Here is a 26,377-nt window from a genome sequence, read left to right as displayed (position 1 = left end):
CCACTGAAAATTCATCAAGTCGAGCATCTTTGGGGAGAAACAAAATGGGGGCCAGTGTCATTGGATTGCAAAGGAGAAGGTAGTAAAATATAAGGTTACTGGAAAGGCAAAAAGGGGTTAGATTATGAAGGACCAAAGATAGGTATTTATATATGATTCTGATGAGGTTTGGATCCAAATGAAATTAGGGTTTCTGGTAGTCAGGGAGCTAAATGAGGTCTAGTGGCAGGTTTGGGGTTCAGGGAATTAAATGGAGCTCCCCTGTAACTGCTTGGGATTTGGCAGAGGGGTAGGGAGTTTTGGGGACTCCTTTCTGACAAAAAATTCTGTAAAGGAATTTACAGACCTGAAAACCCAGACTGATAAAAGAGGTTTATTATGGGGATTGGAAGTAAGGTTAAAGTCTGGTTAGGGAAATAGGCGAGAGTAAATAGAGAATGGCACTGGAAAGAGTATTCCAGTGGACAGATCTATGGAAAAATGGAGTTTTGCACTGAGAATGCAGTTCTAAGTGGGCAGAAGATCCTGGCAGTAAAAGGAACTGCCAAGGTCCATCTGCAAAGACCTTAGTTGATGGAAGCTCATTATACTGCTTGTGTTGGTGGGGGTTGGAAACCAGAGCAGATCATCAGAATAGGGACAGGGACAAGCCCGGATCTCCTATTGAAAGTCAAAGGGATGCTTTAGACCAGGATTTGTGATCAAAGGCCTCAGCTTCCTGAACTGATAATGCATCAACCAGAAGGGGCTGGGAATCAGAAAGGAATCACAAATCAATAGGAAATACAGTTTCTTAAAGGGACCACAATCAGCTTCAATTCCAGAGACAATAAGGAGGTTATTGGAGAGCAAGGGTGGGGAAGGTATTGTGATATAGCCAGAGCATGTGCTTCAAGAAGTTCAGTCTGATAGCTGAAAGCAGGATCCACTGCATGAGCAGATAATGGCAATAGTCCAGATGTGAAATGATATGGATTTGGCTCAGTGATGACAGTATCAAGAATAAATAAAAGAGTACATATGAAAGATATGAAAATAGAATTAATAGGACTTGGTAACAGATTAGATATGGGTGTGGGATGTATGTGTGTGGGAAGAGAGAGGCGGAGAGAGAGGCGGAGAGAGAGAGAGAGAGAGAGATGCTGTGAGTATGGGTGCCTGGGATAGTGATAAAACTTCAGTGTCAACAATAGCGGACAGGAGTGGATAACTGTGTTCCCTTTTGATCTGTAAAATTAACACTCTGAAATTCTGTCCCCTTTGATTCCTGGACTCCCAGACTCTGTAAAGTCTGAGAGAAAGCATATCTCCCCAGACAAGTTAAACATTGTTATTCAATTGGAAATCTTGGTCAAAAGCACTCCATTGATCTTTTGGAGGTGCTATTTTTTTCAGGAAATTCCAGATTCTCAAAAAAGATCTTGGTCTGATAATCAGTTCAAACTGCCCTCAGCCTCCTGCCAAGATCTGCTCATAAAGTAGGTTTCTGTTCACTCATTTCTTTGCAGAATGTCCAAAGAAGACTATGCTTCGTCCCTTGGTATAGCTGCCTGTCAGAATCCCTGCCCACTGTGAAGACATTCTCTTCTCAGCAGAAAACCTTTTATTATTTCTCTGCCACTGAGGAAGTCAGTCTTCCTAAGCAAAGCTAAGTTCTCATCCAACAATACACTTCCATAACTCTCTAACTGACACTAGAATCCCATCAATAGCATAGCTAGAAAAAGAGAAAGATTTGGGGAGAAAGATAATTAATTCAGTCTTAGACACATTGAATTAAAGATGTCTATAGGACATCCAGCTTGAGATGTCCAAAAAGCAGTTGGAGATACAAGAATGGAGGTCAGGATAAGATAAGTGCTATAAATACAAGTCTGAGAATCATGAATAGAGATAATTGAATCCATGTGAGTTAATGAAATTATCAAGTGAAATATTAGAGTGAAAGAAAAGCAGAGGGATAAAGACAAGAGGTTTGGGGGACTTCTTTTAGTTACTGTGGAAAGTTGAAAAGGAGTAGTTACACAAGAAGGAGAACCAGAAGAGACCAGTGTCACAAAAACCTAGAGAGAAGAGAATATCTAAGAGTCACACTTCTCAGACTGGGTAAATGACAGGAAAAAATGATAAATGTGAGAGAGGATATGGGAAAACTGGAACACTAATGCATTGTTGGTGGAGTTGTAAACTGATTCAACCCTTTTGGAGAGCAATTTGGAACTATGCCCAAATGGTTACCAAACTGTACATAATAACACCCTTTGATCCAGCAGTGTTTCTACTGGGCCTATATCCCAAAGAGATCATAAAAAAGGGAAAAGGACCCACATGTGCAAAAATGTTTATAACAGCCCTTTTTGTAGCAGCATGAAACTGCAAGCCGAATGGATGCCCATCAGCTGGAGAAATGTCTGAATAAGTATAGAATATTATTGTTCTATAAGAAAAAATCAGCAGGATGATTTCTGAAAGGCCTGGAGAGCGTTAACGTGAACTGATGATGCTAAGTAAAGTGAGCAGAATCAAGAGCAATGTACACAGCAACCACATGATTATGTGATGATCAATTCTGATGGATATGGCTCTTTTCAACAATGTAGAGATTCAAGGCAATTTCAATAGATTTAGGAGGGAAAATGCCATCTGCATCCAAAGAGAGAACTATGGAGACTTAATGTGGATTGAAGCATCATATTTTTACCCTTTTTGTTTGTTTCTTTCTCAGGTTTTTTTCTTTTTTGGTCTACTTTTTTTTTTTTTTACACAACATGACAAATACGGAAATATATTTAAAAGGATTGTACAATTTTAACCTATATTAGAATGCTTGGTGTTTTGGAGAAGGGGAGGTGAGAGAGAGGGAGAAAAATTTAGAACACAAAGTTACAAAAATGAATGTTGAAAAGTATCTTTACATATGTATTTGGGAAAATAAAATACTATTGATAATAATTTTTAAAAAAGAGAAGAGGGTGAAGAAAAATATCAAAAAGCTACCCGAAGTGGTCATTACATTTGACAATTAAGACTGAGTAATGAGGTAAGAAACTAGACTGTAGAAAATTATGGAGAGAATGAGAGGAAAGGAAGTGGAACATCAATTATGTACAGTCTGCCTTCTGTACTAGAATTCAAATTCTTCCCTCTGATCAAACTTCACCAAATTACTCTACTTGATATCCTGAGTTACCTGGAATTCCATGTGTTTACCTGGAAAGAATCCATGCAGACTGGACTGCAAGCCAGCTCTTCATCCACTGCGTGTAGTTTCTCCATAAAAGTACTATCCTTGTTCTGTTTGGGTTTAGGAGGTGGGGGAGGTCCCATGGGGACAACCTCAGCACTGATGTGTCTGATGGGAGGGATGGTGATTTTCTCAGCCTGATTAAGAAAGTTTATTATATTAAACAAAGACCTTATAAATAGAAAGGAGATACCTCTATCCACCCAAACAAGAGTGGACTCTTTCATTCTATTTTCTACCACATGGTGCTACCACATTTGCTAAATTCAGAATCCTGTAAGTCAATGAGTTTACCCTGGATATATAAAGCAAAAGAATGATAAAAGCCAGGGCTTCTGACTACAATTTGGGTTTATAAGCAACCATTAATTATTTACATAATGAAGCCATGCAGAGCACATAACATACAAAAAAATAATAAATTATAGAAAAAAGTTGACTCTAGAACATATTAGATAGATGTAGTGAATGATGCACTGCCAGTCATACAAACACACTTGCTCAAAGACAGGAAGACATACACAGACATATTCCTTGTCCTTCTCTCTCTCTCCTCTCCCTCAACATACAATTCTTTTTCTAATGAATTAACTTCTGGGCTGGAGGAAAAGTCTTACATTAGATAATTTTCAAAAGAGTAATACAAATCCATTCACATACAGATAACTGAAAGCTGATGACATTTCTTATTTACCTCTGAGAGTATTCCACCCTCCTCATCTGTCTCATTCATCTCTGAGGACTGTTTCATTCTGGATCTTTTTGATCCTCGTGGAGAAGAAGCAGTGCTTTCCACATCACTTTCCAATAAGCTCTACAAAAGGAAGTCCATAACCCAAAGTGATTACTCTTTGCAACTGCCCTTAACTGAATTTGGGCTCACTTGCTTTAATTTTCTATTCTATTAAAATGTCAAGATGATGTGAAAAATAAGCACATACAACTCTGGATCTAAACTGCAAGGAAATGAGCTGACAAAAGTGCTGTGTCTCCATTTTTCCCACAGGACAAGTATTCTTATAAACTCAAAAAAGAAATGGACACTTAGCCTTCTGGAAACAAACTCTGATATGCAATGAAGCAATAGTGCCATGGAAGTTAACTGCTCACCTCTTCAGCTGTCTCATCTTCCTCTTCATCTTCTGGCTGATATTCTTCATCTGAAGAATCATCCTCTTCAAGAGGAATATCTACAAACTGAGGAGGCTGCATAAGACAATAAAATGAAAAAAAAAAAAAAAAAAGACTTGAAAAAGAAAGAAGCAAGAGAAAACTCTGGAAGCAGATTACATTCACACCTAAATGCAATTAGATGAAAAAAATATGGTTAAAGAGGTCCTAGATTATTAAATAGACAAAGTAAATAAAGAATAGGGAATTAAAAATAGCCATAGAGTAGTAAACAAAAATTTCATAATTAACCACTGAGCATAGCTTACCTTGACTTCATTTGCCTTCTTAATTGGAGAAATGTTCCATGTTGGAATTACCTACCAAAAAAATTAATAAAATCAAGTTCCCTTATACACAAACACATTAATTTATGAGTCTTCCTTTCTTTTCTTCTTCTGTACTATCACAACAAGCTATATACTGGATAGGGAATAGATGATAGTGTCTGAGGATGTTTTGTGTATGTGCACAAAAAAGGAGGAGTAAGGGATTTAGATATCTATTGATCCTATTTTTTTTCCTTCCTTTTTTTTTTACTGTAGCTTTTTATTGACAGAACATACGCATGAATAATTTTTCAACATTGTCCTTTGCAATATTCCAACCTTTCCCTTCCTTCCCTCCACCCCTTCTCCCTAGATGGCAGACAGTCTCATACATGTTAAACATGTTAAAGTATATCTTAAATGCAAGATATGTGTACCTATTTGTACAGTTCTCTTGTTGCACAAGAAAAATCAAATTCAGAAAGGTAAAAATAACCTGGGAAAAAAACAAAAATGCAAGCAGTCTACATTCATTTCCCAGTGCTTTTTCTCTGGGTGTAGCTGGTTCTGTTCATCATTGATCAATTGGAACTGAAATGGATCTTCTCATTGCCGAAGATATCCACTTCCATCAGAATTCATCCTCATATAGTATTATTGTTGAAGTGTATAATGATCTCCTGGTTCTGCTCATTTCACTTAGCCTCAGCTCATGTAAGTCTCTCCAAACCTCTCTGTATTCATCCTGCTGGTCATTTCTTACAGAACAATAATATTCCACAACATTCATATACCACAATTTACCCAGCCATTCTCCAATTGATGGGCCATCCATTCATTTTCCAGTTTCTTGCCACTACAAAAAGGGCTGCCACAAACTTTGTTGCACATACAGGTCCCTTTCCCTCCTTTAAGATCTCTTCGGGATATAAGCCCAATAGTAACACTGGGGGATCAAAGGGTATGCACAGTTTGATAACCCTTTGACCATAGTTCCAAATTGCTCTCCAGAATGGTTGGATCCATTCACAATTCCACCAACAATGTTATTGATCCTATTATTACAGCTGCTCTCAGAATTTACCTTGTTTGAGGAAAATCCAAGTTATTATCACCTAAAGAAGGGTTGTACCTGTTCCTGAGGTTCTACCAGAAACAAAAATGATCGCCAAAAACAGAGATAATCATTAACAATAAGGTTAACTAACTGGAAGCGGTTCACTGGGCCCATGTATGGATCCCTGAATATGATTTCCACAACATCTCTAAATGCTTCCATTTTTTTTTTTAAGTTATAGGATAACTGCGCAGTTTAGTAGCATAAAAAATACAGCTCTAAATTCTAGAATTGGAGACAAAAAAACTGAAGTTCAAATTCCGCTCCAGACACTATTAGTCATTGGGCAAGTCATTCAATTTTTCTTAGTTTCAGTTTTCCCTCCTGTATAATGAGACAGTATCATCTCACATGGTTGTTGTGAATATTAAAGGAAAAAATATGTGTAGAGAGTGCTTAGCACAGTGCCTGGAATACAGTAAGTGTTATATAATGCTTATTCCCCAACACTTCTTTCCTATGTTTCTTTCCAGTAAGCACCAAATCTAACCATCCAAAAGAAAGGCAAAAAACTACTCACCACTCCCTTCTCTACAACTTCTTTTAGTTTTGATCGTGTCATTTTAGGTTCCTGAAAGAAAAAAGGAAAAAGAAATTGAAAATTAAGATTAGATTATTTTCTAGAAAAATCTTATGGTCCCCAATAGATATTGTTTACTTTATATTAATGTTTACTTCTTTCTTTTACAGCTAACATTTATAGCACCAAGGGCAGGGGTAAACTCTTGGTTTCTGGGATGATACAGGTACCTTTGCAGTAGAAAGATGAACTATATCGGAAGAATATGCGGTACATTGTCAGATACTTTTATTTTGTCAATTGGCTTTGTTTACTTGTTTTTTCCTTGTGAGAAAAAATTTGGGAAGTGGTGGAGGGAGGAAGTTGAAGAAAAGGATATAAATTCAGAAATGACCTTGTTGTAAAAAAATAAAAACGAATTAACAACTCATGAATTAAGTCCTATTTTAAACCAAAAAAAAAAAAAAAAAAAAAATTTTTTTGATGATGAGACTGGAAATGCTTGCTTTACTCCTAATTTTATTAGGAAGGTTTCCAGTTTTTTCCCCTCCACTTCAAATAATGCTAGGTGTGAAGAGAGATTTTTATAACTAAGGAAAGATGCTTTCATTCCTATTCTTTCTATTGATTTTTAACATAAGTGCTGTATTTTGGGTTTTTTTTTTAAATGAATCTATTACTATCTGGTTTTTATTGTTCTGATACTAATAAAAATATATTAATCACTTCAGTGATGACTTGTATTCTTGTTATCAGCAGATAAATCTAAGAATAAAAATTATCGAGAAAGAAACCTCATTCCTCAACACAATTAGCTGAGACTTTTAGATAGTAGTTCTGCAGAAAATGGATTTAGACCAGTATTTACCCCATATGCTTTGATAAATTCTAAATGTACACATGGGTAAATATAAAAAGCCACACCATAAAAAATTAGGAGAAATGAAGAGTGCACCATAACTGCAGATCGGGGAAAATCTTTAAGCAATGAAAATGACACATATAGAAAATTATAAAAGATAAAAGGTTATTTTAATTGTGTAGAATTAAAGCTTTTGTAAAAATAAAAGTAAACAAAGGAAATGTAAAATGAAAACTTTATCCATTAAACATTGCTGATAAAAATCAGAAATTCAAAATATAGGTAAACTGATTCAAATTAAAAGCTGGTATCTCTAAAGAATATGAATTTAAGGTAAAAGTATGAACAGATTATTTGAATTCTGAAAACTATCATCAATGACCACTTGAAAAGGCTTTAAGGCTAAGAATCAAAAGAATGAGTATTAAAACAACTGTGAAATAACTATTTACAATCACCAAATTAGCAAACATGAAGGAATTCAATATTGGCAGAATTGTGGGGAAAAACAAGTATACTAATTCACTCTAGTGGAGCCGCCTTTTGTTATGGCCATTTTAGAGAGCAAAATGGAATCAGTTAATGAAATACAAAGTGTAAAATTGTTCATGTTCTTTGACTTCCAATGCCCTGCTATAATGCTTTTAGCAACATTCTCCCCTCAAGGAGTTTAAAGATAGGGAGGAAAAGACCTATATATACAAAAATATTCAATTTTTACATATTCACTATTTGTAACAACAAAAAATTTTAAAACAAGTCATGTGTCCAAGACAAGGGAAGAGCTAAATAAATATGAATACGATGTAATATTATTACTCTGTAAGGAACAATGAATATGAATAACTGATAGAAATGTGGGAAAACTTGTATGAATTAATGTAGAGTCAAACAAGCAAAGTGAAAAGAATATATACATGATTACAACTACAGATAAAAAGATACATGGCCAAAAAACCCCTAAGTTAAATGCAAGTTAAGAACTACTTTGTAACAGTTAACAAAGATTTCTATTCTTTTAAAACAGTATATTACAAAAGTGTAAGATTGCATATATTTTCAATGATAAATATTGTCTGCTATTGTCTTACAAGTTTTTGGGGAAGTATACTTTAGGTGTTTATAAGCTATCAAAACAAAATGATCAATTTAAAAAATTAGAAAGCAAAATTAGGGCTAGAGAGTTTTAATGAGTTAATCCTACTGCTAAAGCTCTTAAATCTATTTCTAAATCCCCTCTATAATCCCAATCATATTAAAGAGTTAACTCACAAAAACTGGCAAATCTTCTGTTTCACTGATGGCTGCCTTCATCATTGCTACCACATGTTCATTTGTGATCACTTCCTGGAGAAAAAGGATATTTTTGCTTTAAGCAACAAAAGTTTGTGTATTTGATTTAAAGGTGTAAGAATCAAAGAAACAGAGAACTGGAAAGGGAAACTTGTGGCCATTTAGTTCAATCTATATGGGAAAGAAGTCATTCCTATAACCTATCAGACAAATGGTCATCTACTCTCTGTCTGAAGATCTTCAAGAACAAGGACTCAAACTGCCTTTTTAGACAATACATTCCACTTCTGGTCAACTCTAATTGATAGGAATTTTTTTTTCCTGATATCAAACCTAAATTGATTAAATCTGTGTAACCTTTACTCATTAGTCCTGATTTACTCTCTAAGGTCAAATACAACAAGTCTCCTCCATATGACAGCTCTTCAAATATTTAAAACAGTTACTCTTTTCATGTTACTCTTTTAAGACTTTTAAGACTTCTTCAGGATAAACATGCCTATATATAAAAGTAATCCTCAATAACTCAGGATCATCCAGACTATCCTGGTTATCTTCTTCAGGATTATCTCTAATTTATCAATGCTCTTTCTATAGTATTGAGAACTCTTAATATAAGATCAAGATTTAATTAGCATTTTGGCTGCCCCATCACAATGCTGAATCATATTTGAGCTTGCAGTCCACTAAATCCCCAGATCTTTTTCAGAGTAACTAGTCTAATTATATTTCCCTTATCATCTACTTGTAACTTTTTTTGTATTCATGTAAAAATTTTATATTCATTCATTTTTTTTTGTGGAATTTGTGTTTTGTTTTTTTTAACACACATTGTTTTATGTACACTTACTAGTGAACTGCATGTTAGATTGGACTAATATTCTAATCTGTTAAGATGCTTTTGCATACTGATTATATTGTCCAATGTATCAGGTATTTCTCCTAACTTTTGTGTCATCTGAAAATTTTGATGAACATACCATCTAAGTTTTTACTAGTAAAAAAAAATTTTTTTTTTTTTTAATTCTACTACAAATCCTTTGGGCTAGAAATATGCCACATGTAAAAAACAAGATACCCAAATAACTTCTGTGTAGAGAATTAAAGTGAGGAATATATAAGGAAATCACCCTCTTCTCCCTAGTTTGTTTAGTTTTTAGGTTTTTTAAAACTCTATTCTGGTTCTCCTCCCCCTTTGTCTCAATGTTCCTTCTCAGCCTCCTCTTCTGGATTTTCATCCAATTAACACTCACTAACAAAGGATGTCCCCCAAACTCCTATTTTGGTACCTCTGCTTTTCATCTCTTAAACAGATTGTTGCAATAGTTTCCTAACTAGTATTCCTACATCCAATTTCTTCCCACTCCAATTAATTCTTTACACCTTTCCAACCCTACATAATCTTCCTAAAGTGTCACTCTGAAAACATCCCTGTTTCAAAGATGTTCACTAGCTACCTGCTGCCTACTAAATAAAGAAAATACTTAGTTGGCATTCAAGGCTTTCTGACTCCAACTTATCTTTCTAGTTTTCTTTTCCCTCTTAATACTCTTGTTTCTTTCAGTTAAACTGGTCATTGCCCTCTATTCCTATCCTATTCTCTTCCATCTCTATGTTGCTTATACTCTCCCTTCATGTTTAATATGGGCGTTTTCCTCTTCCATTTCAAACTGCTGAAATTCTTCTTCTTCTTTAAGACCCCAATTCAGGTGCCAGTCTTCCATAAAGTCTTCACTAAACTCCCAGGTAAAAGTGATCTATGTCTTTTTAATTCTCCCTTTGTAATCAATCTGAACCTTTCCTTTATATTTATTATGTTCTAATATGTAGTAAAAGTCATTTTCATGCAAATCTTATTGACAGCAAATTTTGACCAAGGACTGTGTTTTATTTAATCTCTGAATACATGGGACAGTACTCAACACTTAGTTAATGACTATAGTTTGTTTAGTTGAATTGAACATAGCTTGATTTGCATAATAAATTTTAAAGTCTCTGGGCCTTCCTCCTTATCCTACCCACCTATCTCCTGCTAGCTGCTCTGCTCCCAAAAATACTTCAGCCTACTCACATGAAGGATGTTCCTCACATTGACGACAGTTAGGTTATGCTGTTTGGCACCATCTTCTAAGGTACGATCAAGCATGTCGTCCAGTTTCAGGTCATAAGCTAACGCCCCATCCTCTTGACTTCTGCCATCTCGTTTCCTCTTGGTGGCCTTTTTCTTTCTCCGTCTTTTCTCACCTTCTTCACTATCTTGTTCTTTTGTAAATAAATAAGGAAGACCATCAATGAAATACACTGAAATCAACTATGCTGTAAACAAGACGCAATAAAATTTTTAAAATCTTTAGGCTTCAATAAATATGACTTTGATATCTGGCAAAATTCTATAATATACCCCTAAAATGCGTATTTTCAAGGACTATTTTTTTTCTGTCTTTGTATACAGTTTTAAGCATATTACTTAGCTCCTCACTGGTGATGAATTAGTGCTCTGATTAACTTTACCCTAAAAATGAAGTGATAGGGGCCGCTAGGTGGTGTAGTGGATAGAACACCAGCCCTGAAGTCAGGAGGACCTGAGTTCAAATTTGGACTCAGATACTTAACACTTCCTAACTGTGTGACCCTGGGCAAGTCACTTAACCCCAATTGCCTCAGGAAAAAAGAGAGAGAAAGTAAAAATGAAGCAGTGATCACAAAGGGCCATGGCTTCAACAAGATCAAGTCCAAACATTATTTCCTTTTTTGAAAGTATTAAAGATGCCTTTGTTCAGCATTTTTAAATCTTTAAATCTAGTTCCAACCTACCTTTCCAAGACATAATACTGTATTATACTCTTTTCTACACACCTTTTGTTCCGGCCAAACAGACCTACTTGCTGCTTCCTGTACATGAAATTCCATCTATTACTCTTTTGCCTTTACACAGAGTGTCTGTCCTCCAGGACTGAAATGCACTCTTTCCACATGAAGGCTTCAATATTCTGACCTAATCTAAATGAGGTCTTTTCTAACACCTCTAGCTGCTAATCCCCAGCCCCAAATCACTTTACATTTGATTTGCATATATTTTTAATACATTCATGTGTATATATATATTGTTGTCTCCAATATTCATGAGTTCTTTGAGGGAAGGGAATATCCTTTAATAAGGTTACCAAGAATATAGAATGTAGATAGAAGAAATAGGAAACTGAGATCAAACAGGTAGAAGGAGAAGAAAAAGAGAGGTGTCATGAAAACTCAGACTGAAGAAAGTTTCCAGTCCGAAAGACTGAGAAAAGAAGGTTAGATTTGACAATAAAGGATTCACTGGTAAATCTGAAAGGTTTTCATTTGAATAACAGCATTAAAATCCAAAATGCAAAGGAACAATTAATGACTGAATGAGACAAGAGTGGAAGCACTGAATGGAAATATACTTATTTCAAGCACTCTGATAATTGTCTAATGATATTTTTTAAAGGATGGTAAAGACTTGTATGTGTCTGAAAATAGTAGGAGAAGAAATCAGTAAATAAGATGGTATTTATTGAGCATTAGAGAGAAGGGATGACTGAAGTTGTAATAGACCAGAGAAACTGAGAAAGGATTGGATCAAGTACACATGCAGAATGGTTGGCCTTGGCTAAGTGAAGGATTATCTCCTCACTGACAGAAACTGGAAAAGAGGAAAGAAGGAAGGATGATACCAAAAGGTTGTGAGATGAAGAGAAGTGAAGAGGGAGCTCAGGTCCATTGGTTTCAATTTTCTCAGAAATAACAGGCAAGATAAAGTCTATAGCTGACAAGGTGGAGAAAGGGATGGCATAAAGGGCTTGAAAAGAAGATTTGGAATAGCTTCTTTAGGAAGTAATATAAAAAAACCAATAAGAGAGAAATAAAAGTGCTGCCTTGCTGCAATAAAGGCCCAGAATTAATGTTGAAGAATTTGGATTTATAATGTATCTAGTCAGCAGAGTTCTGTAACTTTCTCCAGTTCTGTTTAGCAGCCTTTGAAGAGAATAGAGGGGACAAATGGTTAAGGAGGCTAAGGAAGTCAGGGAGTTAAAACATTCCTTTGTCTTCTTCACTGATTAAGGTACAATGTATGCTTTTTCCAAAGAGGAAAACAATGAGAAATAAACCAAGAAATAGGCTGCTGAGTTAGTACAAAATCATTTCACTCATGATGGCTTTTGTCAGAACTAAAGTGCAAATCCATGAACTGATGCTGATGGAACATCATGATGATCATAGTTGTGTCTAAAGGCTAAATTAAATCAACTCTGACTCCTTTGATATTGATGATGAGTTTTTTGGGAAACATGAATTTGTACAAGAAATTCTAATACAGCTATATCTCAATTATCCAGATGAACAAGAGGAAACTATTACAGAAAAATCTAAAGAACTAATAATCTCTAAATTATATTTTATCTTGCTTTGAAATATATCTGTGTTAATTCCAGGAAAGATTTCAAAATATTCTGGGATTTCCAACACTTCATATAAAAGAGTACATATATTTATTAAAAAAAAGTCCCAAGATGACCAAAAAAGCAAGTTTCTTGATCTTCAAGAAAAAGTATTGAGCGATACAAAATAATTCCAACAGACTTGGGATGCAAAACGCCAACTGCATCCAGAGAGAACTATGAAGACTGAATGTGGATTGAAACATAGTGTTTTCCCTTTTTTTGGGGGGAAGGGGTTTGGTTTCTGTTTTTGTTTTTTCTTTTTCATTTTCCCCCCTTCTGATTTTTCTTGCACAAGATGATTAATATGGAAATATGTTTAAAAGTATTGTAAATGTATAACCTATATCAGATTGCTTGCTATCTTGGGGATGGAGGAAGTAAATGATAGAGGAAGAAAAAAATTGGAATACAAAGTAGAACAAAAATGAATGTTGAAAACTATTTTTACATGTATTTGGAAAAAATAAAGTACTATTGAGAAAAAAAACAGAGAGAAGACAATGAGATGATAATGTTAAAGAGTGGCTAATAAGATCTACCCTGATAAACAGGGACTTATATTAACAAGTAGCTTAATGAAAAATTCACTGTGTTAAGTATAAGTATATAAAGCCAGTGAGAACTTAAGATCGTTTATTTGACTCCTTGAATAAATGTGTAGGTCTTTGTAAACATGATCATGCTAATCACATTTTCCAGACACCTACCAAGTGGAATAAACAATCCAATATCCTCCATCTCTTCTTCATTCTGATGATCTGGGGTCCTGCTTGACTTTTCTTGAGGAAAAGTAAGCCCTCCTGGTTGAGAGGATTTCTTTGGCTGAGTTCCAAGCCTTGCAGAGTAGCTGCCTGACTGCTGTAAAGGCCCCTCCTCTTCAAATTGCATTTGAGGTTTTCCTGTAGAAAAGTCACACGTTTAATGCCATATGGTCAGTATTTATACTCCTTTGTCCTATAAAAAGCTTCCCAGTTAGGCTATCTGTAATAAGATAACAGTGTATACCTATACATTAGTACTCATATATTACTACTTATGTGGATAGAAGGCCCTAAAACTTAAACAGGCTCCTGGAAAAGTTGTCATAAATCAAAATTATACAAGCAAAAATCTGGTTTTGCCACAGAAATAATGTATGTGATAGATCACATACCTGACCCAGGTATAAAAACAGGCACAAACACCATGTTAAATGAACCACAAGTTATATATGAGCAGGAGATGATCTTGATGAGTGGTGATGAAAGAAAAAATTAATCTCCCTGTAGCTAACCCCATGATCAGGAGCATGTCTTGAATTCTGTTCCTGTGCTGGTTGTCTCCTCTTATTCCTTTCTTTACACTCTCAAGAGTCACATCTGCTCCCATGGATTCAAATCTGCCAATGTACCCAAATCTACTTATCAAGCTCCACTTTTTTTCTCAGCCTCCTACACATGTCCAACTACCTGCTAGATATTTCCCCCTGGATGTCCCATGGGCATCTTAAACTTAACATATCTAAAACAGTACTATGACACACTACAACTATCCTAGTTCAGGTCCTCATCAGCTCCCTCTAGACAACTGCAATATCCTTCTAATATGTTTCCTATCCTTGAGTCTCTCCTTTCTCTAATCTTTCCTCTACACATCTGTCAAACTGATATTCTTAAACTACAAGTTGAACCATGTTACATCTTTAATTAAGAAGCTTTAATGGTTCTCCATTGCCTCTAGTATAAAACAATTTGATATTTAAAGCCTTTTACAATCTGAGCTCAGCCTATCTTACACAAGCTATAGTTCAGGAAAAAGCATAGAAACCAGCATAAAAGAAACAAAAAAGACAAAAAACAAAAACAAAGTAGCTGAGCAACACTGATATCAACTGACTGGAGATAGGAACCTCTGGAGATTTCAGGAACCTAGTAAGATGGGAGGAAAGCTTTCATTCTGAAAGTTGACTGAAGAAAGTAATATCCTATCTTATACAAGGAGGATCAGATGCTATGTCTCCACACTATATATATGCTGCAGAGTAGTGTGCCAATTACTTGGAGTGAGCAAAAATTGGTTTAGTCATGTGACAGCACTGGAGAAACCCATCTTATACTTCTGACTCAGCATATCTAATCTTGGCCAGATAAAACCAGACTGAGTTGTTTCCCGACTTTAGTCAGTTCTTGCAGCTGAGTGCTAGAAACACATGGCTCTCTTTATCTGTGCTTTTAAATTAAGAATTAGTATCAGATGTTTGCTACCTTGGAGAGAGGGGAAGAAAAGGAGGGGAAAAAAATTGGAACTCAAACCCTTACAAAAATGAATGTTGAAAATTATCTTTACATTTAATTAGAAAAAATAAAGTACTATTAAATGGAGAAAAAATTAAGAATAGGAAGAATTTAATAGTTGTGGCTCTTAAAAGAATATACACACTTAGATATTGCAGTGATGGTGGTTGTTGGAAAGTTAAGTGTTTTAAAAACCATTCAAACATGTAACAAAACAAAATAGCTACAAGAATAAGTAAACTGGTTTTTAAAAATGACCACTACTATCTCATTGCTGTGAGAGAGCATATTTAATCCTCAGAAAACAAGCATCTTATGAGGCTGTTACTGCTTCCGGATTCCCCCCAACTGTGTGTGTGTGTTTATATCAATAGCTCCTTTTTTTTTTTTTTTTTTAAGCTTTTTATTTTCAAAACATGTATGGATAAATTTTCAACATTAACCCTTGCAAAACTTTGTGTTCCAACCCGACTCCCCTTTTCCCTAGATGGCAAATAATCCAATATATATTAAACATGGTAAAAAACATGTTAAATCCAAGATATATATATATATAAAATTATCTTGCTGCACAAGAAAAAAAATCAAATGAAACAGGAAAAAACCAAAAGCAAAAATAAAATGCAAGCAAACAACAACAAAAAGAGTGAAAATGATATGCTGTGAACCACACTCAGTTCCCACAGTCCTTTCTATGGATGTAGATGGCTCTTTTCATCAAGATTATTGGAATTGGTTTGAATCATCTCATTGTTGAAGAGAGCCACCTCCATCAGAATTATCATCATATAATCTTGCTGTTGTCGTGTATAATGATCTCATGGCTCTGTTTATTTCACTCATCATCACTTCATGTCCATCTCTCCAGGCCTCTCATTATCATCTTGCTGATCATTCCTTACAGAACAATAATATTCCATAACATTCAAACACCATAACTTATATTCAGCCAATCTCCAACTGATAAGCTCAGGTTCCAGTTTCTTGCCACTAACTTTTTTTGCACATGTGGGTCCCTTTCCCTCCTTTAAGATCTCTTTGGGATATAAACTTAATAGAAACACTGCTGATTCAAAGGGTAAACACAGTTTGATAACCCTTCGGGCATAGTTCCAAATTATAGCATGTATTTTTAACCTGACATCCACAGACTCCAAAAAGATCCCCATAAGGGATCTGAAAATTTGGGTGGGAAAATAATTACACCTTTATTTTCACACGCTTCTGAAATTTAACATTTTCTTAGAGTTTTTCTCCCCAAAGAAATTATTTTCAGAAGGATTCTTCAGGATTCAACAAAGAGAGCCAGTATACAAAAAAGTTTAAGTATTCCTGCTCCACTACAAAGACAGAACAATAGTGGAAAACCAGTTATTCATCCCTGTTAGGAAGAAAAAATGTTTCTCACAGGCAAAAATGTACAAAAACCAGAGAAATGAAAATTAGAAAAAGAAGATTTATACTAAAGAAGCTAATTTTTTTATTCAAGGTTATACTAAAAATCATTGCATGAAATGTCCAGCTGAGCTTGTAAGATCTAGGTATTTTATCAGAAAAGCAGAACTATTCCAGAGTTCCCAAGCTCTCACTTTGCCATAATACCACAAAAAGTTAAGAAATTTATCCAAGAGAGGACAATAAACATGCTTCAATAACCAGCAAAACTGATCAACATAATGAAAATTTCTATAAATGTACACAAGAAAATCTCCCACCCCCAAAAGAAATAGAGTAGGTATATATCCCATCTCTTCTTTGAAGGCATGCAAAATGCCATAAATTAATATAGAATAGTTGTAAATGGGTAAGTAAATGTTTAAACTCATCCGATTTAAAACAATACTGAAAGCACATGGGCTATAATCAAGGTCATAACAAAGATAAACTTAATGTCCAAGTCTTGTGAATTCAATGTAAAATCATCAAACAGCAGATTGCTTCAAAAGAAAGCATTTCATATTATGTTTTCTAAAGATGTAAAAAGCTGAAAAGTTTTAAAAGTCAGTAAAGTCTCTTAGCCTGTCTGCCTCAGTTTCCTCATCTGTAAAATGGGGTTAAGAATAGCTTCTACCTCCTAAAGGTTGTAAGGATAAAATGACATAGTAATTTTAAGATGTTTTGCAAACCATAAAACTCTCTATTAAATTCCAGCTATCTCTGCACATACACATACAAAGATATTTAGTTTCATTGATCCTCCTAACAATCCAGTGAGATAGGTACAAATTATTATTTCAGTCTTACAGAGGAAGAAATTGAAACTGAGAGAGGTTAAGTAATTGGCCCAAGGTCACATAGCTAGTATCTGAGGTAGAATTCACACTCAAGTTTTCCTGATTGAGTCCAGCCCTCTATCTACTTCACCATTTAGTTGCCACGAATTACTCAGCAATCTTAAAATGGAAAGATTTTCTTCCTTTTTGAGATATCATTTCCATCAATATGATATGGTCGTACTTTGCAACTTGGACAAGGTATATATGTCTTTAAAGTATAAGCAGCATATCATAGTAGACAGAATGAGTTTCTGAGTCATGAAGGCCAGGATTCAAGTTGGGTCTCTTAACACATACTTATTATAAGATCTTGAATAAGTCATTTAACCCTCAACACCCCAAGCAATTCTAAGAGCATAAGCTGCAAATCAGGTGCCTCTCTGCACTGGTACAGAACTTCCTATCCTAGTGAAATTTGTTTACACTCAGTTATTCATTCTTTGATCCTTCACCATGTTGTTTCACAATGTCAAAAAGATAAAAATGAGTTTTCAAAATTCAAAGAATTTTAGAATTAAAATAGACCATCTGACTCAACTCTTCTATATATAAGCTTAATTAGCAGAATAAATATTAAATGACTTTCCCAGGAACATTAATTAAACAGAAGTAGGGCCATTTCCACAATCTAAGTCATCTGATTATTCTCCCAGTGCTTTTGCCACTGCTGCTCTATAAAGAACAATGATATTAACATTAAGATCAACAGATCTTTCAGTAAATGTATTTGTTGCTTTCTGGTCTTGCTCTGAGTGCATACTTTTTTTTCTTTATGTCATATACTATCTATATTGTCATTTTACATTGCATTGCTACGTTGCTATATTGTCTCCATATCACCAAAATTTCTCCCAGTATCTCCACTCCCTCCCAGCCAATAATACTTTTTAAAGGAAAAAAAAAATCAGCAAAACTGATCAACATAATGAAAATTTCTATAAATGTACACAAGAAAACCTCCCACCCCCAAAAGAAATAGAGTAGGTATATATCCCATCTCTTCTTTGAAGGCATGCAAAATGCCATAAATTAATATAGAATAGTTGTAAATGGGTAAGTAAAATAAATTAAGAAGTCCGAGATAGCTTAAGCAAAATCCTATTAGTAAGTAAACTAGCATTTATTAAATGCCTACTATGTGCCAGGCACTATGCCAAGTAATACTGAAAACTATTTTTCAATAGTTAAAAAAAAGGAGTTAAGGTGTAATCAGATATAAATGTGATATAAAAACAAAAGACATCAGCATTAAAGAATGGAAAGAACTGACTGTGGAGTCAGTCAAATTCTGCCTACGACAATTACTATTAAAGTTTTGTCAAGTTTTCCAGACCATAAAACAATGAACTAGATTTTGACTTCCTCAATTTCACCCAATTACAAAGCTATGTTTCTATGATCATAATAACTGTCCTATGGACACTAATTTCTTTCGAATCAAGAGATGAATCATAGCACCAGTTTTTTTGATGTTCTATTTATAAATAATCTCTACTTTGTAAATAATTTTGTATGTTCTCTAGTTCATGCCCATCAACAGCTTATCTAACATGATACTCCAACTACAGCTCTGAAACTAGATAAAATTCTGTATCTATAGCTCTTTCCATAAGAGTATTTATGTATTAGAATATGGTATACAGCCAAAAAAAAAATCATATGGTTCAATCAAATAGCTATAAACATTTCTGTTTTTTATTCACATTTACCACAGCATTTTAAGCTTTATAAAGAACTTTTCTTTCAATACTCAGTGAGGCAGCAGAACAAGTTTTTCAAGAACAATTTTTCAATGAGGAAACTAAATTAGTTGAATGACTTTCCCAAGGCCACAAAGCTTGGATTCAGGCTCAAGTTTCTTCTGAAGCCAATGGAGCCTGGTCTATGAAACAAAAATGGTCAAGAACTCTTATCCTACAGCAAGATACTTCTTCATTTCTATTTACATGACAAAATATCCTTAATACCCAAGGTGAAAGAGAACAGATATATCCCAAGACTATTTTTCTACCATCCTCAAGCAAATTATTTTTCCAACAACTTTCATCCTGCCCTACCTCAAATACTCTTAATTATCCTTCCCAGAAAAACAAAAACAAAAACTAAACTATCAAATAACTAGTCAAAGATAACAAAACAATAAGATAATTTAGGAATTTTAGCAATTTAGCAATCAGGAGGAGATAAAGAGAGGACGCATCTTCTCTACTTTCTGGTCATGGCTTCACCACTGGCTAACTTTATAACCTTGGACAAGTTATTTACTTGGAACTTATTGGACCTCTCTGAGACTTATTAGCTCATCTTCTCTTGCCTAGAAAGGCGGGGCATCAGGTTTATTATATCTCCACCTCCAAAAACTAGGAATATATCTAGTAAGACCTTTACTATAATAATATTTTACTACAACAAAGTAATTTGACTACCTTGTAAACATTATTACAAGGAAATTTTATTAGTACACTCAGCTAACTAAAATGGAATAGAAATAGAACCAATTTTAAATTAGCTATATTAGTAAAGAAAGTGAAGTGGTGAGAATCATCCCTTATATTTAATCTTCTAATAAAGTGCTAACTGATTTGTTTTTTACAATAGATTTCTAATTATATTTTATTTAGGTTAATATTAAGTGAGTCAGTAGAAGAGTACCAATTTCATTCTAGGAGTCAGCCTAGGTTTAAAAATAGATAGTCCACAATGTGAATAAACCACACGTGGATTAAAGAGTTGGCAGTATTTAAGAATTCAAAAACTCACAGTGATTTTCTCCATATCAAGCTACTAATCTTTCCAAATGCATAAGGGAACGTGTTCTCACACTCAACTATCACTTAAGGCCATCTTCAACTTTTCCCTTTTCCCCATTCTCTCCATTCAGATACAAATTTCCTGGCTGAGGAGGAATCTCTCCTGATCTTTTGATCCTGCCATTTATCCTCTAGCAATCATTCTTCTTATTCTCCCAAGAAAAATTCTTGAATTTCTTGAAGAATTCTTGAGAAGCATCAGTAGTGAAAGGAAGAGAGATGATCTCTTGATATATACAAGCTCTCAAATGTGGGGCAAGTTTTAGCATCAACTGGAAATTCCCTAAGACTATAAATTTTTGACCAAGTACCTAGCTATGTTGGGAGAAACATTTCTATCAGGAATCCTATACAAATTAATCAGGTCTAAATTTTTTTTTTAATTTGAAAAAAGTATCAACAACTCCCATTTTCTCAAAAGATCCTGAGTGACCTTCTTTAAAAATTTTTTTATTAGTTTTCCACATTTATTTACAATATTTTGATTTTCATTTTTTCTCCTTCCTTTATTCTCCTCCCTCTTCCCCAAGATGGCAAACAATCTGATATAGGTTATCACATTAAACATACTGCCACAATGGTCATGTTATGAGAGAAGAATAAAAACAAAAAGGAAAAATTACAAGAAAGAAAAAACAAAAGTGAAAATAGTATGCTTTGATCTGCATTCAGACTACATAGTTCTATTCTGTGAATAGCATTTTCCATCATGAGACTTTTGAAATTGCCTTAGATATTGTATTGCTGAAAAGAGAAGTTATCTAAGTTGATCATCTGCACAATATTGTGACTATGTACAATGTTCTCCTGGTTCTTATCACTTCACTCAGCATCAGTTCATGTAAATCTTTCTAGATTTTTCTGAAATTTGTACATATCAATTCTTATAGAACAATAATATTCCATTTCATTCACATAACACAATTTGCTCAGTCACTCCCCAATTGATGGATGTTCCTTCAATTTCCAATTCTTTGGAGCTGCTCTAAACATTTTTGTACATATGGATCCATTAGTATCTGTTATGATCTCTTTGGGATACAGACCTATTAAGAGGTATTGCTGGATCCAAGGGAATGCACAGTTTTATAGCCTTTGGGGCATAGTTCCAAATTAATTTTCAGAATGGGTGGAGCAGTTCACAATTCCACAACAATGTATCAATGTCCCAGTTTTCCTACATCCCCTCTAACATTTCTCATTTTCCTTTTCTGTCACATTGGTCAATTTCATAAGTGTGAGATGATCCCTTAGTTGTTTTAATTTCTCTAATCAACAGTGATTTAGAGCATTTTTCATGTGACTACAGATGGCTTTAATTTCTTCATCTGAAAACTGTTCATATCCTTTGACCATTTATCAACTGAGGAATGACATGTAATCTTATAAATTTGAGTCATTATTGTTCTATAAAATATTATAAAAAAGCTGATTTTAGAAAGGCTTAGAAAGATTTACAAGAACTGAAGCTGAGCAAAACAAATAGAACCAGGAAAACATTGTACAAAGCAACAGCAAGACTGAGTGATGATCAACTATGATAGACTTAATTCTTTAAGGCAGTTCAGTGATTCAAGGTAATTCTAATAAATTCTGAATGGAAAATGCCATCTGCATCCAAAGACAAAACTATGGAGACTGAATAAAAATCAACATATGCTATATTCACTTTTCTTCCCATTTTTCTTTTATTTTTTCTCAATAGTTTTTTCCCTTTTGTTGCGATTTTTCTTGCCCAACATGATTCATAAGGAAATATATTTTTAAAAAATGTACATATATAACCCCTCAAAATACTGTTTTTAACATGTAACTGGGAAAAATAAAAAATAAATGAGTTTTCTGTTTATTTTAGAGATGAGGACTTTAATAGAAACACTGGCTGTAAAAGTTGTTTCGCAATTTTCTGCTTTCCTTCTAATCTTGACTGTATTGATTTTATTTATTCAAAAACTTTTTAATATAATCAAAACTATCCATCTTGGGGGCAAGTAATTGGTGTAGTGGATAGAGCACCAGCCCTAAAGTCAGGAGGACCTGAGTTCTCTAGTTCTTCTTTGGTCATAAATTCCTTCCTCTTCCACAGTTCTGAGAGGTAAACTATCCTATGCTCTTCCAATTTATTTGTAATCTCATTCTTTATGCCTAGGTCATGAACCCATTTTGACCTTCTTTTGGTGTACAGCATTAAGTGTGGGTCAATGCCTAGTTTCAGCCATACTAATTTCCAATTTTCCCAGCAATTTTTGTCAAATAGTGAGTTCTTATCCCAAAAACTGGGGTCTTTGGGTTTGTCAAACACTAGATTATTAAGGTTATTGGCTGTTTTGTCCTTTGAACCTAACCTATTCCATTGATCAACTAGTCTATTTCTTAAACAATACCAAATGGTTTTGGTAACCGCTGCTTTATAATATAATTTTTTCTCTTGTCTATTTATGGCTTTAGAAACCTGCTGAGATGGCAGAGTGAGAAGAAATAATGTAATCCAACCCTCTCTCTATCTACTCAACAGAGACTGGAAAATGCACAAGACTAATTCCTGACAGAGAAATTCAAGAAAAAAAAAATTTTTTTTTTTTTTTAACAACAAATCATTTTCCCAGCCCAGGTTGGCATAGGGAGCCAGACAGAAAATCTGAAGTTACTGGAAATAAGTTTATGTAGCCTTTCTGAAATAGCTAAATAAAGAAGTCCTGCATCCTGCATAAAGGGGCTGACACTTTATGCCAAATGGCAGCTTTGTCAGTCATAGTACAGAACTGAGTCAAAAATCTAATGCAAACTGAAGGACAGACCTACAGGGAAAAAAAAACAGGAATAGACATAAAAAACAACTGGGTATCTCTGACCCTGAGAGCAGAAGGAAGTCTCATACATCTAAATCTTAGCCCAATCTGAAATGTACAGTGGAATAACTAGGACAGGAAATTCAATCTAAAAGGAAGCCTGAAGTACTATAATTTTGAAACTTCAAAACCTTCCAAATAGCTGATAGGGTTGAATTTAGCAGTAGTCGACTGGAACAAGCTCATAGACGTAGTGCTCAGATCAAACCCAGATGAAGAATCTGAAACATAGAACAGGAAGGCAGTCCTAAATCAGGCTGCTTTGTAAGCCTATAAGTTACTAGCCTGAACTGATTTTGCTATCTTTGAAAAACATCCAGCAAGACCCAAAGGAGCACCAAGCACAGCCCATACATTATCTTCAGAACTGTATAGAGCCTGGCCCTAATTCATATAAACAAGAACAAGAAGAATAACAAAGATAATGTATTTATACAGTCCATTTTATTCTCAGAAAACACCTGGACAGTCTATTTTTATCACCATTTTAAAAAGGAATGAAACCAATACAAAAGTTAAGTGACTTGCCCAGAATTACATAGCTAATAAGTATCAGCTAGCAAGATCTAAATTAAAGTCTTCCTGATTATATGCCTAAGCAGTCTATCCACTGAAATATCTCTAGTCCAAAGCTGGGAAGTAAGTCTGGAAGAACAAACAAATGAAGAAAAACAAAACAAAACAAAACAGTTATTATGATGACAGGGATGTCAAAGACACAAACTTAGAAGATAAATGACTCCAAATTTACAAGCAAATCAAGGAAAACCTACATCTTAGGCACAAATTCAATTAGAATTCCTAGAAGATACAAAGGAGATTTTTCTAAAGTTAAAAATTAATTCATACTATGGAAATGTTTTATGTAATTGCACATGGATAACATATCTGATTGCTTCCTGTCTCAATGAGGAAGAAAAGGAGAGAATTTTGAATTCAAAACTTTTTTTAAAGTTACATTTTAATATATAATTGGATAAATATACATATATAAAAATTAATTTAGAAGGGAGAACACTAAAACTGTAAAAGAAATAAGTATAGAAGAAAGCCTTAGAAAGAGAATTAACAGCTTAGCACACGAGAAAAAAAATCTTTCCAAGCAATAATAGATACCTCAAAGATTAGAATGGACTAGGGCAACAAAGGCCTATCCAAACAAGGAGTGAAAGACAACAGTGACACTTGAACCTCACTTTCATCTGAACTGTCAAAGTAGGGAAGAAAATACATACCCAACTAAGAGCAGAAATAACATTTCACTCAACAGGGAAACGAATGAAAGTAGAGAAGGGATAGGTGGGAACAGTAGAGAAATTCGTATCAGAAAGAAATTGTGTGCACAAAAAATCTCTAACTATACAGAATAGCCCTGAAGAAGAACTTAAAAAGAAAGAATCAAAGAAAGAAGGGATAAGAATTCATGACTGGATTCTAGGCAAAGAAAAGATCAAAGGGGCAGGAGAACACAAGCAAATATAGGGCACTGATGCTGAACCCACCATTTTGCATTTATTTTAAAAATAAAAAGCTATTATTTGAAGAAAAAATAGATTTGTTTTTAAAAAAGGGAGGCAAGGAAAAAAACAGAAAAAGCAGAAGGGAAATTCACAATTATTTATTATAAGTATTAATGTGAATGGTATAAATTCACCCATAAAATGGTTGATAGTAGACCAGACTAGAGACCAGAATCCAAATTTCCCAGATTTAAAATAAGGAGGTAGAGCAAAATCTATTAGGCTTTAGTTGAAATAGTAAAGACAGACACTGCAAATCATGAGCTGCAATAAGGCAACAGCAAAACTAGATGATTAAAAAAGATAGAACAGGGAAACTACATTATGCTGAAAGGCATAATAGAAAATTAATTCATATTAATATTAAACACATATGTTCCAAAGGACATAACATCTAAATACTTAAAAGAAAAACTAAATGAGTTGCAGGGAGAAAGAGACAGTAAAACATATAATAATGGCAGACTTTAATGTACCCCTTTCACAAAAGGAATCTATTCAAAAAAATAAACAAGAAATTAAAAATTGAAGAGAATTTTAGAAAAGTTAGATACGACAGACATAAGGTTACTGACCTTAGCCAGTCTAAAAGGACTATACTAATCTTTACAAAAAAAGATTGTGTATGATATTAGGACATAAAACTTCCCCAAAAGATGAAGAAAAGAAGAAATACCAAATTAATCTTTTACATACTACAATAATAAAATATTCCATTCAATAAATAATCACTGACAAAATAATTAGATACTTAATAACTTTAAAAATAGGTTGAAAAAAATGGATCAGTCAAAAAAAAGGATAGAAATAAATAATTTTATTAAAACAGAGACAACAATGAACTTAAATAAAAACTTTAATGATAATCATTATAGTCAGAGGAAGTTTTATCTCTAAATATTTTTATCAATAAAGGAACAGATCAATAAATTGGGTATTCAATTAAAAATATATAAATTTTAAAATTCAAATTATATATCAAACAGAAATCCTGAAAAATCAATGGGATTAATGAAGCTGGAATTTTTAAAAAAAAAACCTGAATAAACAAAATTAGGATGTTTTAAAAATAAAAGATAAACTACTAATCACATGCAAAGCTAATTATCAAAAATGAAAAGGGTGAATTCATAGCAAATAAAGAACTAATGAAATTGCTAGAAACTACTTTGCTTAATTATAATTAATGGAAAGTATGAACATTTACAAAAATATAAAACATCTTATCTCTGAAAAAGAAATTGAATAAATCACAAATGAAATCTCAAAGGAGGAAAAAACCTCAAACCAAATGGGTTTATGATTGAATTCTATCGAACATTTAGAGAACAATTAATCTAATACTATGTAATCTAATTTAAAATGGGAAAAAGTACTATCAAATTCCTTCTATGATATAAATATGGCCTTAATATTAAAGCTAGAAAGAATAAGAGAAAGAAAACGATAGATCAACATTTCTAATAATTATTGATATAAAAATGTTAAAATATTAGGAAAGAGGGCAGCTAGATTGTGCAGTAAGTAGAGCACCAACCCTGGAGTCAGGAGGACTTGACTTCAAATCTGACCACCCACACTTAACACTTTCTAGCTGTGTGACTCTGAGCAAGTCACTTAACCCCAACTGCCTCAACAACAACAAAAAAAGGGGAAACACACACACACACACACATTTAGTAAAGAATTTACAGAAATACATCACAAA

At 34.0% G+C, this 26,377-nt stretch overlaps 1 protein-coding gene across 4 annotated transcripts in view; it reads right to left on the bottom strand.

The window, feature by feature from the left end:
- The window catches only part of GON4L (gon-4 like), a 79,363-nt gene that overhangs the window by 39,212 nt on the left and 13,774 nt on the right, over positions 1-26,377 (bottom strand). For all 4 annotated transcript variants that reach the window (XM_051993849.1, XM_051993847.1, XM_051993850.1 and 1 more), the window contains exons 3-10: positions 13,649-13,840; positions 10,547-10,737; positions 8,455-8,529; positions 6,321-6,371; positions 4,684-4,734; positions 4,355-4,450; positions 3,939-4,058; positions 3,211-3,381 (exon numbers count right to left, since the gene is read on the bottom strand). In XM_051993849.1, the coding sequence (XP_051849809.1) occupies positions 3,211-3,381; positions 3,939-4,058; positions 4,355-4,450; positions 4,684-4,734; positions 6,321-6,371; positions 8,455-8,529; positions 10,547-10,737; positions 13,649-13,840 (947 nt within the window). The remainder of the gene's footprint in view (positions 1-3,210; positions 3,382-3,938; positions 4,059-4,354; positions 4,451-4,683; positions 4,735-6,320; positions 6,372-8,454; positions 8,530-10,546; positions 10,738-13,648; positions 13,841-26,377) is intronic.

Source organism: Antechinus flavipes, chromosome 4 (genome assembly GCF_016432865.1).
Source record: "Antechinus flavipes isolate AdamAnt ecotype Samford, QLD, Australia chromosome 4, AdamAnt_v2, whole genome shotgun sequence".
NCBI lineage: Eukaryota > Metazoa > Chordata > Mammalia > Dasyuromorphia > Dasyuridae > Antechinus > Antechinus flavipes.
The sequence above is the reverse complement of the archived record's forward strand: the minus strand, read 5'-3'. Positions and strand labels throughout refer to the sequence as shown.